We start from the raw sequence: 14409 nt of genomic DNA, 5'->3' as shown, positions 1-14409 counted from the left end.
AAGGAATACTGCCATCTCACCAGCCAGCCATGGTTGTCATGGCAACAGACTTTCAGAGATAAAGATGAAGGGTCAAGTGAAAGGCGAGGGCATAAAAAGTAGGGAAAGCAGCGGTGTCACGGTGGACAAGTCAGTTCTCTCCGTTTTCCAACTTCTCAGGAAATTAATGTCTATTTCAACAGAGAATAATGGAATAAACACTTTAACGGGGCACAGAACACCAACCTCAGAACGTCATCCATTATGCCACCTTGAACAGCATCCAATAAATTTGGTTGTACAAATTACCATCAGACAGCTCTCTGAACTGTACTGACAGGCAAATGATTCAAAAGAGATGTAATCGTAACCGTAGAGCAGTTCCTGTTGTTGCCAGGTGAGGGCACTGGAGTAAAAAACTTGCTGCTTTAGGTGGAGGATAAATGCTCTTGGAGCATTCTAGCAAACAAATTGGTCTGAATGAATTTAAAAATAGAATGGGCTTTAGAGATGAGACGTGACACAGCTTTCCAGAAACAAAGACTCCCTTTACCACTTTATTGGGCCTATAATTCATTCCAAACAGACTGTAAAAATGTGCCAAATTCCAGATATGTGGGGGGCAAGTGCTGCAGGAAGAATTGTGGTTTCAGAAAAATGTTTGTGCTACTCGGAGAAGGACACTACTGGGGCGTGTATACAACTTCAACTGCATGCTAACATTTTCCCTGATACACAAAAATACATTTGAAGGTCTCAGGTTTGTAGGAAAAAGTGAAGGACGTGAAGTAGGCAGTTTGGCTCAAGTCCTCTTCTCCTGCAGCCACAACCTAGAAGTGCAGTCTTCACAAGCAAGCTACATAAGACTCACAATGTGTTAAAGGGACCCATGACTTTGCAGGCCACAGTTTAGATCTCTGTTCAAATCCTGATGAATAGCTACTTGAGTGCAGAGGCCACTTTTGCTAAGTGTGCTCCAGTAAAACACCACACAGCCAATAGATCTCATAGCGACAAGGCCAGGGAGTGGCAAACACTGAGCCCCAGAGGGAGGAATGCAGCATATGTGACATATTAGGACCAAAGTCTGAAAGTAAAGGATGGGAATTCCTACTGCAGGGCAAACTGGAGAATACAAAATAACCAGAAGATTGAAATATGACACAGGACAGGGTATTAGCTGACTTCATCACTACCTTCTCAAAACAGAGTGCTATGAGTAAGCAGCTCATTCAGAAAGAGCTTTTTGTGTACTATATGGGGCAAAAATTTGATGTACATTTACATGATTTCCATTACGTAACTGTCACACTAGGAATGATGCAGAGGAAGGGAAAGGGTGGATGAAAAATGAACACGACAGCCTTCACTAGTGGCTTTGAAGAACCACCGTTAGAAATGTCTGCTGTCGTCTGTGCTCAGTGGCTCTCCAGCTTGTCACTCTGCTGCCCTGACATAACAGTTAGGTGATATCAGGTCACAGTATCTTACGGTTTCTCGCCCACGCTACCTTTTCACGAACAACATGCTCATCTTCTACCTTTGGTGTTAGCACATACAAGAGGTGTTGGTTACATCTGGTAATTTGAGATGTTGCTTTTTAAGGATTAGAGAGGAGGCGCTCAGTTGAGGCTGAAAGACAAGTTTGGGGGTATCCTAAAATACTTTTCCTCGTTTACACAACAGCTCTGTCCATCTCTAAGAATCTCTGGTCATGTCTTCTGCTGCCTGTGATTGAGAATTTAGTCAGGGCTAATGATGCACAGTATTCTCATTTTGTGTTCAGTGTGAGCCAGTTAAACATCAAGTTCTGACAACTTTTTCACAATAAAAGTCGATTTCTACCAAGTTTAAGAGTCTACAGCCATGTTAGCTTTTTCATGAGGCTGTGCTTTGGAACACTGGTCCTTTGAGCAAAATTTTAACATTGGAAAGCTAACATGGCTTAATACAACTCAATGCTAGTATGTTGGTGTTAGAAGGTATAATGTTTACCATGTGTCAACATTCTGCATTTGCTAATTAGTGCTGAACACAAATATGTGGCAACCAGGGCTCGTCAGATGACCACTAAAAGCAAGTCAGTCCCCACAGACTCCCATGTTAAATACCCAACTTTACAGCAGAAATAAAAATATTAACAGCCTGATAAAAAAATGTTTTTGGTCTTGATAGCTATTTTTTTTCATTCATGGCAACTATACAGGGGCTGAATTTGTACATAACTTGCCTGTTTAAATTGCATTAGGTCTTAATATTATACACAATGAAGGGCGTGGCCACTGAGTGACAGGTTGGTTGATCAAAGTTATTCGGCGGCAAAGATATTAGGGCTCATCGTTCGGATAACAGGCATGTGTGAAAAAAAAAAAATCAAGGCAATTCATCACACAGCTGCTGAGATATTTCAGCCAGGACCAAAGTGGTAGACTGACAAACTCTGGCATCCCTGCAACCACTTCTCTAATGTTACTACAGATAAAGATCAAGAATCAACACATTTTTTTGAAGTTAATAAGTTAGTCCCTGACTCTGCTGACTCAAAGAGTTTTTGTTTGAGGTTCTACATCAAAATGAGTTTTATTTAAATTGAAAGCCTAAAGCGATGGCTCAGAGCCATCAAATCCTCAGTTATTTCAAGACTCGCTGTCTATATGCGTCTCTGTATGACATCATCATCACTTACACGCTGTTCAGCTTGTTGAAATTCACAGAACCAAATTAATGTCTAAGAAATAATTTTCAAGTGGATTTTCTCCTTACTGCGCTCCACCGTGATCAAAGACAACATGTGACGCTGAATCATTCACAAAGAGTGATCAAGGCAATCTGATTGTACCTCCTGCGCTCATTCAAGAACCATGCAGGCTATGGTTCACTGCAGCAGATTGTAATGCTCGGAGAAAACGGCTGCAGAGTGCAGACAGTCATTAACATTCACAGGAGAGGAAGAGGAGGAGGGAGGAGGAGGTGGTGACACAATGCACCATGCCAGTTCAAAGAAATACCGTAGCAGACAGGCAAAAAAAACAACCTTTAAGTTCCAACTCCTAGTAGTCATCCAGCCATATGCTACAAAAGTAGGTGGGCTTGAGCCTGAAGAATAACTGGCATATTATGTTTGTTTCTGTGTTACGCACATGTTGCTAAAACCTAGAAGCTGTTATGTAACCACAAGATCTCGAAAATTCAACCAGATACGTATAGTCTCTTCATATTTATGACCTACTGAAATGATAGCCAGCCTGTAGCCAGCTGGGAACAGCCGTGGTATGAAACTGTCAAGAAGATTTATCATTCTCATCTGGTAGCTCTTGCACCTTGCAGCTCCACCGGGTCACCTCCTATGACATTACATCCTGGTGCCAGGCACACAGTGCCCCTAACAGGGTCATAAAAGAGGGTTTATTAGATACCCCGTGGGTCTCTCATAAGGATGAAATACCTTTTCCATCTTCCCCTCTTTTAAGAATGCCCTGCTGACCACCAAATTATCTTCCTCCTTCATCTATATTTTGATTGCTTTTTCCACACTGCTGAATTTCATACTCATGTTTTTCCAAATCAATTAGTTATTTTCTTAGTTTGCCAACTTTCCTTCAATGCACAGCAGGAGCCTCTTTGCTCCCAGAGACAGCCATTACCTGATCATTACTGTACCACATACTGAGTAATTTGCCGGGCAAAACCCTCCCACTTATCTCATAAGTCAACTAAGATTTCAGAGGGAAGTAAGAGCCTGACCACAACAGCAAGATCACTGCTGTCCAGAAGGCATTTGAATAATTAACTTGAAGGCTGATTTTCTACAATTTAACTGACGTAACTGAGAATAAGTAGTATTCATCTCCTATCATGTGTATAGTGTCTACCTGCTGCTGAGGTTAGAGAACAAGTGACACCTTTGAATTACTGACTTTCCGAGCTGCTGTGAATGAGAAGGTGGAGCAGTTCGCCGTTTTGTGGTAAATGTCTCCAGTTGAGCCTAGACCCTAGGCTATAAGACTCTAATTGCTTTCCTGCCATCCTGGGCTGGATGCAGCGTATCACGTGACACTTTCTCCCTTTCTTCCTCTTCGTAGAGCCTCACCCCCTTGACTCTTGTCTCACCCCTGGCCCCGAGGCTCCGACTCATATGATCCAGCTTACACAAGGTGAATACACACGGCCATATGCGCAAATTTACATCAGCAGACACTGATCAACTGACCGTGGCCCCTCCAATCTCAGCATGTCAACGATTTTCACTACTGGGGGATTACTTCAAATTTCCCTTCTCACAAATCACACCTCAGAGTCTTAGGATGAAGTGGTGTGGTGAATTAATGATCCATTCTCATTTCCCTAATGTCTCCTTAAAACAGGGCCGTGTTAAAGGCAGCTTTTACTCAGGAAAAACATTTCCCTCTCTCTGGCACTGACCGATAACCCCGTCACATTATGCTGAAAGTGGATACTTACATCCTGCAGCAGCAGCACATTGCAGTGGATTTTCCTTTTAATTAACCCAGTAATTTAAACAGTATTTACGCTAATACCTTACGTCTCTACCTATATTTTCCAGGGCACAGCAGTTTTCTAATTAGCAGCCTAATGAGCTGATTGTTTATTTGCTTCATCATGATGACAATACATTCCTCATGTGAGCTCGCAGTCAATCAAGCCTCTCTGTGTTTCTCATTGGTATGCTACCCTGAAAGCTGCTGAGCACTTAACCAAGCCAAAACGCTATGCATTATTTACACATGTAGCCTGTCCCCGGCTATGTGTGTGTGCCGGTGGGAGAACAGAGGAGGAGCATGAAAAAGTGAGTAATGAATATTAAATGCATAAGAAGCCTTGTGAAGGCTTAGAGTTCATTGTAACAGCCTGAGAGCAGTGACTAAGGCAGGTCTTGAACTGAAGTGGAGAGCTTTCAGGATCACATTCCCTGTTGCATGCAAATTGGCTATTGAGTCATTTCACTTACGTATTAATAAAGTAACACTTTACCATTATTGGCCTGGAAGTTTTGATCTACTTACAGATGTCGTGCAGCAGTTTCCAGTTTAAAGTTATTGCAGTTTATTAAACCAATGACTCCTTATACCATGCGTTTAGGAAAAATGGAAAGTGGGTGAACTGATTTTCATTCATAACCTTTCTATAATGATAAGCCATAAACTCATAATTACTGCCTCTTCTTTTGGAACATTTGTCGCAGTCCCATTGATGAAGTACAATGCCTAAGCGCTGGACAGATCCCAGTATCGTCCCTAACCTTTAGAAGTAAAAGTAGCTGTCTGAAAATTTCCTGGTGCAGTTACACATCTAATCTCATGAAGAATGCAAACCACTACTGCATATTGTATTTTGAACTGAACTGTGTACTAACACTATGAATTTCTCTGCACAGGTCACCAGAGATTTCACTTATTTTCTTGACTAAGACTGAAGAAATATGTGACAAGATAACTGAAAAATGGAGATAGTTCAAAGAAAACAGAAGCCTGATTAAGATAAAGGACACATAATGGCATAATTAATCACTATAATGTCTAAAAATAGCCTGTAATGTCACTAAGTACATTAATGAACACAAGGAGAGGAGTCAATGTTGTAAAGATGTCTCAGTGTGACACATGTATTCATTAATATTAAGCATTGATATTAAAATCTATACCTTCAAAAGATGAATTTATGGTTGTCTTATTAAAATGCAAATTTATTCCACAATTCATCTAACGTACGGCAGTCTCTTCTATAGGGGAAGCCTGACAATGCAGAGCTTTGATAATGCATTGCATATGTGTTCACAAAAATGTGCCAATACAAACAGAAACTATTCACTATAACAACACAATGACACTTACTACAGGAACGACGCAGAGGAGAAAACCAAGGGCAGACTTATGTATTTCTGCTCCATAAACCTTTAAGGTGAAGTCTAATAAAAGTCTTTGTCTTTAGTGGTGATAAAAAGTCCTTTGTCAGTTTTATTAAGGTACCAGTGTGCAGGGCAACAAGTCTTGTTACCTGTGGATCTGCCCATTCTTGTGTAGGTACTCCAGGCCTTCGAGCACATCTTTCAACACAGTGGCTATGCTGGCCTCGTCCAGGACGCCAGTCTTGTGTTCTCCTCGCGAGATGATATGCTTGATCACATCCAGCACTGAGCCTAGAAAACAAATAAAACTGGTTGATAAAAAGGCTAGACTTAGAATGTCGTCTTTTTATCTATGTTAAAAACTAAATTTGTGACTGTCAACAGTAATGTCAGACAGAAAAGAAAACCTTGTAGCAGTTAAATTCTTTATAAACGGCTGGTTAAACAAACTTTTTCAACTGATGACTGCATGGGCAAAAAGTCACCTCAGGCAAGCTAATGTAAATGGGTTAAATTTGCTCTACACCAAAACATATTCATACAAACACATACTTCTTGTTGGATTGGCAGATATTCAGTCAAGTTAATTCATGTGTAATCTTATATCGTTTGGACAAATTAGATTTTGGGGGCACAAGGACCATTTTTTTCCAATTCTGGATGAAAAACTGGATTTTATTGACAATCCAAATGATTTAGCTGTGTCAAGACAGAAAGTCCCAAACCACAAACAGCACAATGACCTTTTAACTTGGCCATGGCAAAACAAACCAATCACGGAGGGAGACAATTCGGGGCATTCATTACCATGGATTTTAAAGGGTAACTCCACCCGCTGAAACAAATTTACGTGGTGCTATCTATGATTTTTAAGTCTGAATGGGAAAAAAGTATCAGCATTTGAATTGATGACATTTTCTGGTCAAGTGATTTTCATTTAGACTGTAGAGCTACACATTTTTTGTCTGTGGTTCTCCATCAAAAATGAGCTCCATCTGAAAGTTGAATTCAAACCTTATAGTCACAAAATGTGCCGTTATAATCACCACGGCTATTGTCAGAGACTCTCTACTATTTCCTGTCTATAGCTCCACAGTTTAACTCTCAATCACATCATCATTGCAGTCTGTCTCGTACCTCAGCTGAACTTGCTCAAATTCATTATTTAGGTGAAAATCTGGCTTTAATGGCAGTGGAACAGGGCAGAAATCTGCTTCAAATTAAGGATGTGGGTTAATATTTGAGGGTATAAGTCAAAGAGTTGCTTTTGTATTCACTAAATGGAGAACCAGTGTAGCTCTGTTAACTGACCTGGCCTGGTTAGGGCCATAAAGACAGGTTACCATGTCTCCCACAGTCTGGCTCCTGCTGCATAAAGGAGAGCTCTGGCTGAAAAGTCAGACTGCCGTCGGTGTATGATTTCCTTTGTGCTCCTTTCCACAGAATAAAGAACATCTCTCTGAAAAGAGGTTCAGTATTTGCATTCGGTATGACACAAAATTGGACAACACTGGTGAATGGGGACAATGCTGAGAAGCCAAAAGAGTGTCACTTGTCTGACAAGCTTTATTGTGCTGCAGTGATACACCAACACAAACATCCCTCTGCCACACTGTCTGTCCATCCCTGCTTCTCTGACACACACACACACCCACCCACCCACCCAACCTCAGCATTTGCAAACAAAAGCTGGAAATGGCTTCCTCAAGGTCCAGAAACTGTTCATGACACAATTCCAGGATTAAATTGATTGTGTTTTAGTAACAGTGCCAGGCTTTAGGTGCGAAGATATTTATTTGCTCAATCATTTCAGGATGTCCTCGCCTGCAGCACTCAGTCGAGCACTCACTGCATTACCCAGGGGAGCCGTGGATGATGGGCCACCTGAGACTAGACAGTGTTATTGCACAGTCGCAGGCACAGCGAGACAGAAAGGCAGAGCAAGAAGGGAGTGAGGGAGAGGCGGTGAGTTCAACGGGTTCTTCGTGCAGTGACAGTGCACAGAAGAAAATGTGATTCAGCACCGAGGGAGAGAAGACAAACTCATTCAAAGCGAAGGCGGTAGAAGGAAGGCGGGAAAAAGCATCCTAGATGTGTGTCGGAGTGTGTGAGACAGTGGGTGTATATGTGAGCATGTGAGTGAGTGAATCGGGGGGGGAAAAAGTGAGAGGAGAGTGTAGGAAGAGTGCAGCCTAGCGTCTCTGATGTGACAGCTCTTTGAAGCTCATTGAGAAAAGGCTGCCTGTTTGATTTTCTTCCTCTGTTCCTCCTTCACACACGGTTCCCCTCCTCTCTGTGCTTCTGCACTCGGGCAGATTTTCATCTCCATGTCTGAAATGGCTGGAGGGAGGAGAGGTAGTGACAAGAACTGACAGGTGACAATGAGGAAGGCACTGCAAGTGAATAGAGCCGAGTTCAAATTAGAGGGAAATGTAGTCTTAATGAGCTCACAAATGAATGTGTGATTGCACAAGAAAGCGGTCAAGTAGTTAATGTGTCTGACCTTAAATCCTTGCTCAACAGGATATGAAAAGTTACAGCCTCATTTTATCTTTGTGCCATTAAAGAAACAGTTTGACATTTTGAGAAATGTGCTAATTCGCCTTCTTTCCATGAAGTCTTTACACTCAGCATGATGCTACTGCCTGCAGCTGGCGAACTCAGTTTAACTTAAAGAAAGCCAGATCCTGTTCACGGAAAACAAAATCTGCCTAGCAGCACATCTAAAGCTCACCAATAAACAAGTATCTTAGTTATTTTTGTCATCTTTAAGTATAAAAATAGCATTTTTCCCAAACTGTCAATCAACTAAAGATATACAAAGAGGGCAAAGCAATACAAATAGTGTATAGCAAATAATTTCACTGCTTATGCCCTGACAAGTCTCCTTTAAGCTGAGGTGGCTCTAGGAAAAGGTCCTGAAGTGCTGACAAGCACAGCGTGATGCAGGCTTTGGAGGATCACTAAATGCCAGCCTTGTCAGCCTCTTTCAAATTCATCTGATTGAACTCTTCATGCCTCATTAGGTTGTTTCAGCAAGCTGACACTGACTGACAGGTTAACAATCCAAAGGTTCATTTTGCATGGGAAAGGCAAGACAAATGACACCTGTTGGCCTGGTTCGAATAGAGCGAGTCCAAACCCCAGAGGAAGAGTCTACACAAATCGCCGGGAATATATTAAGCCTTGAAGGCGGAGTGCACTGTACAGCATGCAAATACTCTGGAAAATGCCAAATCATCATTTCAGTTACATGCTGGATTAGCCAAATCTCACCCTTTCTTTGGACTTTAAACAAAAACTGTGCCCGTGTAAAAGCCAGGGATTCAACATAACTCTGCTCAACTCTGCTTCATCCAAGAACATCACCTTCACAGTCTTTTGTTTTCCTGGTCAGAGCAGGAGCTTTGGGGCCGAGGGAGAGGATGAGAGAGTGAAAGGGGCAGAGAGGGAGGATATGGGAGGTGGACGAAGGAGAGTAGAGCTGGTGCCAACTGTGCTAAAGGCCCATGTGGCGTGCCAAGTGAAGTCGGAGGAGGAAAGTGAGGGTGGGGCATGGGAAGGACGGCAGCAAGGTATGGGTGGTGTTAAGGCAGGGTTGTTGGCTCAGGCTGAAGGAAGCCTCTATCAAAACTTTTAATTAGTTACATAATTTTTCCCAAGGGAAAGCCCAATATAACGCAAAAATGAACAAAGAGAATTCTGCATGTCAAACAGATTTTGATCGTCTTCATTCTGTGAACCTGGAGTTATCATTAAAACTCTGTCAAAGTTTTGGCAATAACTAAGGACCACCTTATGATGTGACAAATCCACTGGATAAGAATCTGGATTCTATGCTGAGTAGCATTGGATTGAGCTCAGCAGCAGTCACGGTAGGTCTGGGAAAGCTGCACATTAATCTTCTGGGAACACATTCCTCTGCTTGCTTTGGCATGACTCATATTCTGTCCTTGTGGGTTTCAGTGGATGCCTCCCCGATGTGAATTCAGTCAGTGACAGGTTATGCGGCACTCTAAAGAAACAGTTGTTCACATGTCACATAAAGAACAGGAATTTCCTGAAAAGCCCTACGCCTGCAGCGCACCTACTTCGAAACTGAGCTCTACAGGTTCGGCCTTGAACAGATTTGTCAGAGAGGAGGTCCGTCCTGAGTAAAGAACAGAGCTCTACTCATTTGGGTGAACTCATGACATAATGTCTACAACAGGATACTATAATGGGACCAAGGATATACATCTTTTTTCAAGAAACATCACCGCTAACTTACTATTCAGAATTTGTGGTTCAACATACAAAATAAATTCTGAGCAACACCAAGACGAAAAGGTGACTAAGTATATGCCACATGTACTTGTGGCATATTCAGGTTCTCAGTGGTATGACAGTGCTGTCAGTTAACAGTAGAATAGACCAGTGAAAGATCAATAAAATGCCATTTGAATGAAAAAGGTGCTATACAACTAGCTAAAGTGGCATACTACTAAGAAACTGCAACCATTTATTCATTGCTTTTAGTGATCAACTTTGGCTTCTCGGCTCATTGGTGTTCACACCCTCTAATGAGCTATGTATGGTCTTAAAGCTGGGGTAGGTGGAAACTTGGAAAAGACATAAAAAAAGACACAGTCCTCCTCCCTTTCCCATCCCATTTCTAAGTTCCTCCAACCAGAGGAGTGTCAAATGTGCAGAGATAGTCAAGCAAAAAGTCTACATTGACTTGTGGCTTCACACTGTATTCAAACCCTCTTTCCACTAACTTATTGCTGTTAACTATATCTCACTTGCTGTGGGTAAAAAGGTCTGCATTTGGTTAAAATTTTTCCAAGCCAAGACAAGGTAGAGATGTTTACTCTCAGACCACTTGAATTACAATATTCTGAAAGGCTATTATGGAGTTTTTTTGTACAGTCACGCCACAAAATATTGCTTTAGGATGATGCAACTAGCTGAGGTCATGTGTGATGTGTCCTTGTTCAGATGGCCAGTCATAGTTTGCGGTTTAAAATAATTTCTGTAACAAATATACTACAGATCAAACTGACATTGCTGGGGCCAGATGGTACACCTAGGGTACAAGTACCCCTAGCCGGGAATTAATTTACTAGTGAAACATTAACGTCACATCATCTATTAGTGCCTTAAACCTATCGTACAGCAACAGTCAAAAATAACATATATGGCTTGCCATCAGTAAAATTAGTCTCTCAAGCACTTCAAAAAGAACCTATTATAACTTAATTGTTTACATACTGCTTGTGGAAACATCTGCAAACTATTTAGCTAGGCTGGTATGAGTGAGTACAACAGTATGTAATTTTACATTCTTCTCCATTACCAGTGACACCTGTAGGAATGTGCATCCATCACAGTGCACTTTTACAATAAGCTGTCGGTATAAAGACATGTCAGAGCTTTGTCAGATCAATTGTGGAGCTGTTATTCGTCTTTCAAAAGCAGAAGGCATAAGACAGGATGGAGTCGGAGGGTGGAGGGTTTCTTACGCTCCATCAAGCCAGAGGAGCAGACAGGACTTGGCCTTCCTCTGGGCTGGTATGCTCTGCCCTGTGGAGTGATGGTCTATAAACTCGACCTCATTTGAGGTCTGTCTCCATGGCAGACGTCGCCATGACCATCATTTAATTACTCCACACAATAAAACTCAACATCAAGGGCCCCTGTTTAACTAGGATAAGGGGAATGAGAGAGGCCATCTTAAGTGTTGTCTGCTCCTGCTGCGAGGCTGGCCGTCTGCTCAAGCGTCGCTTGGTGGGCACTGTGCCCTGGGCCCAGCTGCAACACGGCTGCCAATGGGCTCATGCTCTCAAGTGTATCCGAGGGAGCCAGGCATGCCACCTGGGCACTATCCGTTACAGTGAGACGCTGTTTACAAAGAGGACCTGAGAGGAACAAGGGAGGGCAGAAATAGAGTGTAAATGTTTAGTGTGTGGATGTATCTGTGTATAATTTGTGACTGTATAATTGAGTGTGTGAGATGAAATCAGGGTGGAAAGAGAGACGAGTAGCAATTTTTTGCATCTCTGTAAACAGATAACCTTTACTCTCATTAAGCTGCTCCTTCATGCTTGCCAAATGTTTGGCACAAGACACCTTCATCTGCATGCCGTTTGCCTCTAGGAGCTCTCAAAGTTGTTGTTAAAAAACTCTTCTCTCCCACAGGTAGATAGAGAACAATACTATATCAGTTACTGTTATTTTATAATTTGTTTTACAATGCTGTTGACAAAAATAAAACTGAACAACACAATTAGATCCAGATGCAATTGTTGCATTCTGAGGTTTTGTCCTCCATGGTGGCCTCCTCTTCACGCTCCTCTCACTAGTTAATTGCAGCGCTGCCACATGGATGCCATGACACCAGCCTGTGGGCTGTTATTACCTCTGCCCTGTCATTAGCTGCTGCACTGTACTGAGTTAAAGCCCGGAAAGAGCTACAGCTCACAGGGGGCACAATGAGGATCAGTGTTGTCATATTCCCTGCAATCACATCCTTCGCAGCAAGTAGCCCAGTCCTTCCTACTGGCCCACTCTCATTATGAGAGGACAAGCCCATACTGACTATGGGCCAGCAGGGCAAACCAAACCATCCTCTGGGCCCTTTTCTCGAACAGTAATTTATTTTTCATTAGCAAACAATGAATTTTATTTGTCTGTCCATTGGAAAGATATTCAGATTGGCAGGCAGAAGTCGAGAGCTGTGTAATAAAAGCTCTAAAGCTCTTGAAGAGTTATACTGTGTACTTACCACCACTGAGCAGCTTCATAACCAGCCACAGCTCATCCTTTACCACGAAGGAGGTGTAGTAAGACACGATGTTGGGGTGGTGGCACTGGCTCATGGCCTGAATCTCTTTCTGTTGGAGAAAAAAAGATAAAAGGGACAAAATCCAACTAATCAGAACTGTTTGACAACAGACTATACACTTACTTGCCATCGGTTAGATAAAGCTTGTGTAATCTTTTAACATACTGTGATATCAGCTTTTGGTATATACTGTATATATTATTGTTATTATAATTATTATCTTTACTGTTCATATGGTTATTGCTGCTCTGAAAGATTTTTGCTGCTTTAACACTGGAAATTTCCCCTGACCTGGGAAGTAATAAAGGACTATCTTATCTTATCTTATCTTAGAAATGGGTTGAAATATTACTATGGAGCCAATGCCTTTTTATTAATGACCCATGGCAGAAAGAAAACAAACATTCTTAAAGCAGTTACAAAATTTTGTACAAGTGAAGTGAATTAAAACACCCAATACAGCTTCCTTATGATTTCATCCCAATCCTACAGAGACAACAGACTAGATCTTCTTACTCCCTCCAAAAGCAATGCAGATCTAAACTGAATGCAATCACAATAAATGCTTGTGCCTTTGTTGCTTCAGCTATTCTTGAAATTTAGTGCGTGTGATACTTAAAATCTTCATGACGTCAGTAGTCAGAGGAGAAATAGGCTAGGTCAATGTAGTGCACATCTATGCAGAAGCAAAAATAAAAAACATTAAAAAATGGCCAGTACTCAGCCCTTTATACAGCTGTAAAGCTCTCTTTATGTGTGTCTGTGTGTGTGCGCTTGGAAAGCAGGAGAGCTGAGGTAATGCTGGCACTGAGGTCTAATCCATCACTTCAGCACCAGTCCAGAAGTCATTTGAGGACAGACAAGCTTCCTGCGAGAAAGAAAATCGGGCTGACTTCGGAGGTGGGACCACTGACTCAACAAGGTTTTGCATTTGTTTCCACACTTGAGTACTTGACAAATGGTTAGCTGGGGCGCCACAGTAACATTTTGCATGTAAACCACAGCATCTTTGTACTTGTTGCAATCAAAAGGGATATCACTACTTGAGACCGAACATGACATATACAGCTAACCGGTCATTAAATCCTTGTGGTTATCAAACAATAATACTGCAGGGGTTTTCCTGGCTCAGAATGGTCCATTGAGGGGTGACTACACACAACAGCAAGCATGATCCATCTGCTTACAGTAAAGGCAACAAGTCTGTGCTAAAATATTTGACAGAATCTGTGCATTTTCCTGTAATTTCTTAGCTCGCTAAAACCTCTAAATCCCTACGCTGCATATTACAATTTATCAGATTGTAATATGCGTAATGTCAAGTTATCAGGTACAAGAGTTAATGAACAGAAAACTACTGGTTGTGAGCTAGGTAATTGAGCATTCATTTAACTCAGTCAAAAAATTTTTTACTTTCTTCAAATGAATATTTGCCATTTCCTTAAACTATCAAGTAAAAAGACTTTGGATTGTGAACTGCTGGTTGGAAAAAAACAAGCAATCAGAAGCTATCTGAGGCTCTAAAAATATGAGAATTTTTTAAAACATTTTCTGGTCATTTGCAGATTAACCAGTAATGATATTAAGAATAAGTTGAAGTCATGATTATAGGGATGCAAGATTATGACTAAAATGATAATCAGGATTATCTTGATCAATATTGAGATTTTGATTACGCATTGATTTTCAAGGGACAAATTATTTTTTGTGCATTTGTACTTTTAATTACCAGAGCACT

The 14409-nt window shown here is 41.5% G+C and overlaps 1 protein-coding gene across 2 annotated transcripts in view; it reads right to left on the bottom strand.

Moving 5' to 3' along the window:
• oxsr1b (oxidative stress responsive kinase 1b) overlaps positions 1–14409 on the bottom strand; it is a 41951-nt gene that overhangs the window by 12035 nt on the left and 15507 nt on the right. For both annotated transcript variants that reach the window (XM_035946455.2, XM_035946456.2), the window contains exons 3-4: positions 12612–12720; positions 5995–6136 (exon numbers count right to left, since the gene is read on the bottom strand). In XM_035946455.2, coding sequence (XP_035802348.1) covers positions 5995–6136; positions 12612–12720 — 251 coding nt within the window. The remainder of the gene's footprint in view (positions 1–5994; positions 6137–12611; positions 12721–14409) is intronic.

Source organism: Amphiprion ocellaris, chromosome 22 (assembly GCF_022539595.1).
Source record: "Amphiprion ocellaris isolate individual 3 ecotype Okinawa chromosome 22, ASM2253959v1, whole genome shotgun sequence".
NCBI lineage: Eukaryota > Metazoa > Chordata > Actinopteri > Pomacentridae > Amphiprion > Amphiprion ocellaris.
Note: the sequence above shows the minus strand (reverse complement) of the source record. Positions and strands in the feature narration are given on the sequence as shown.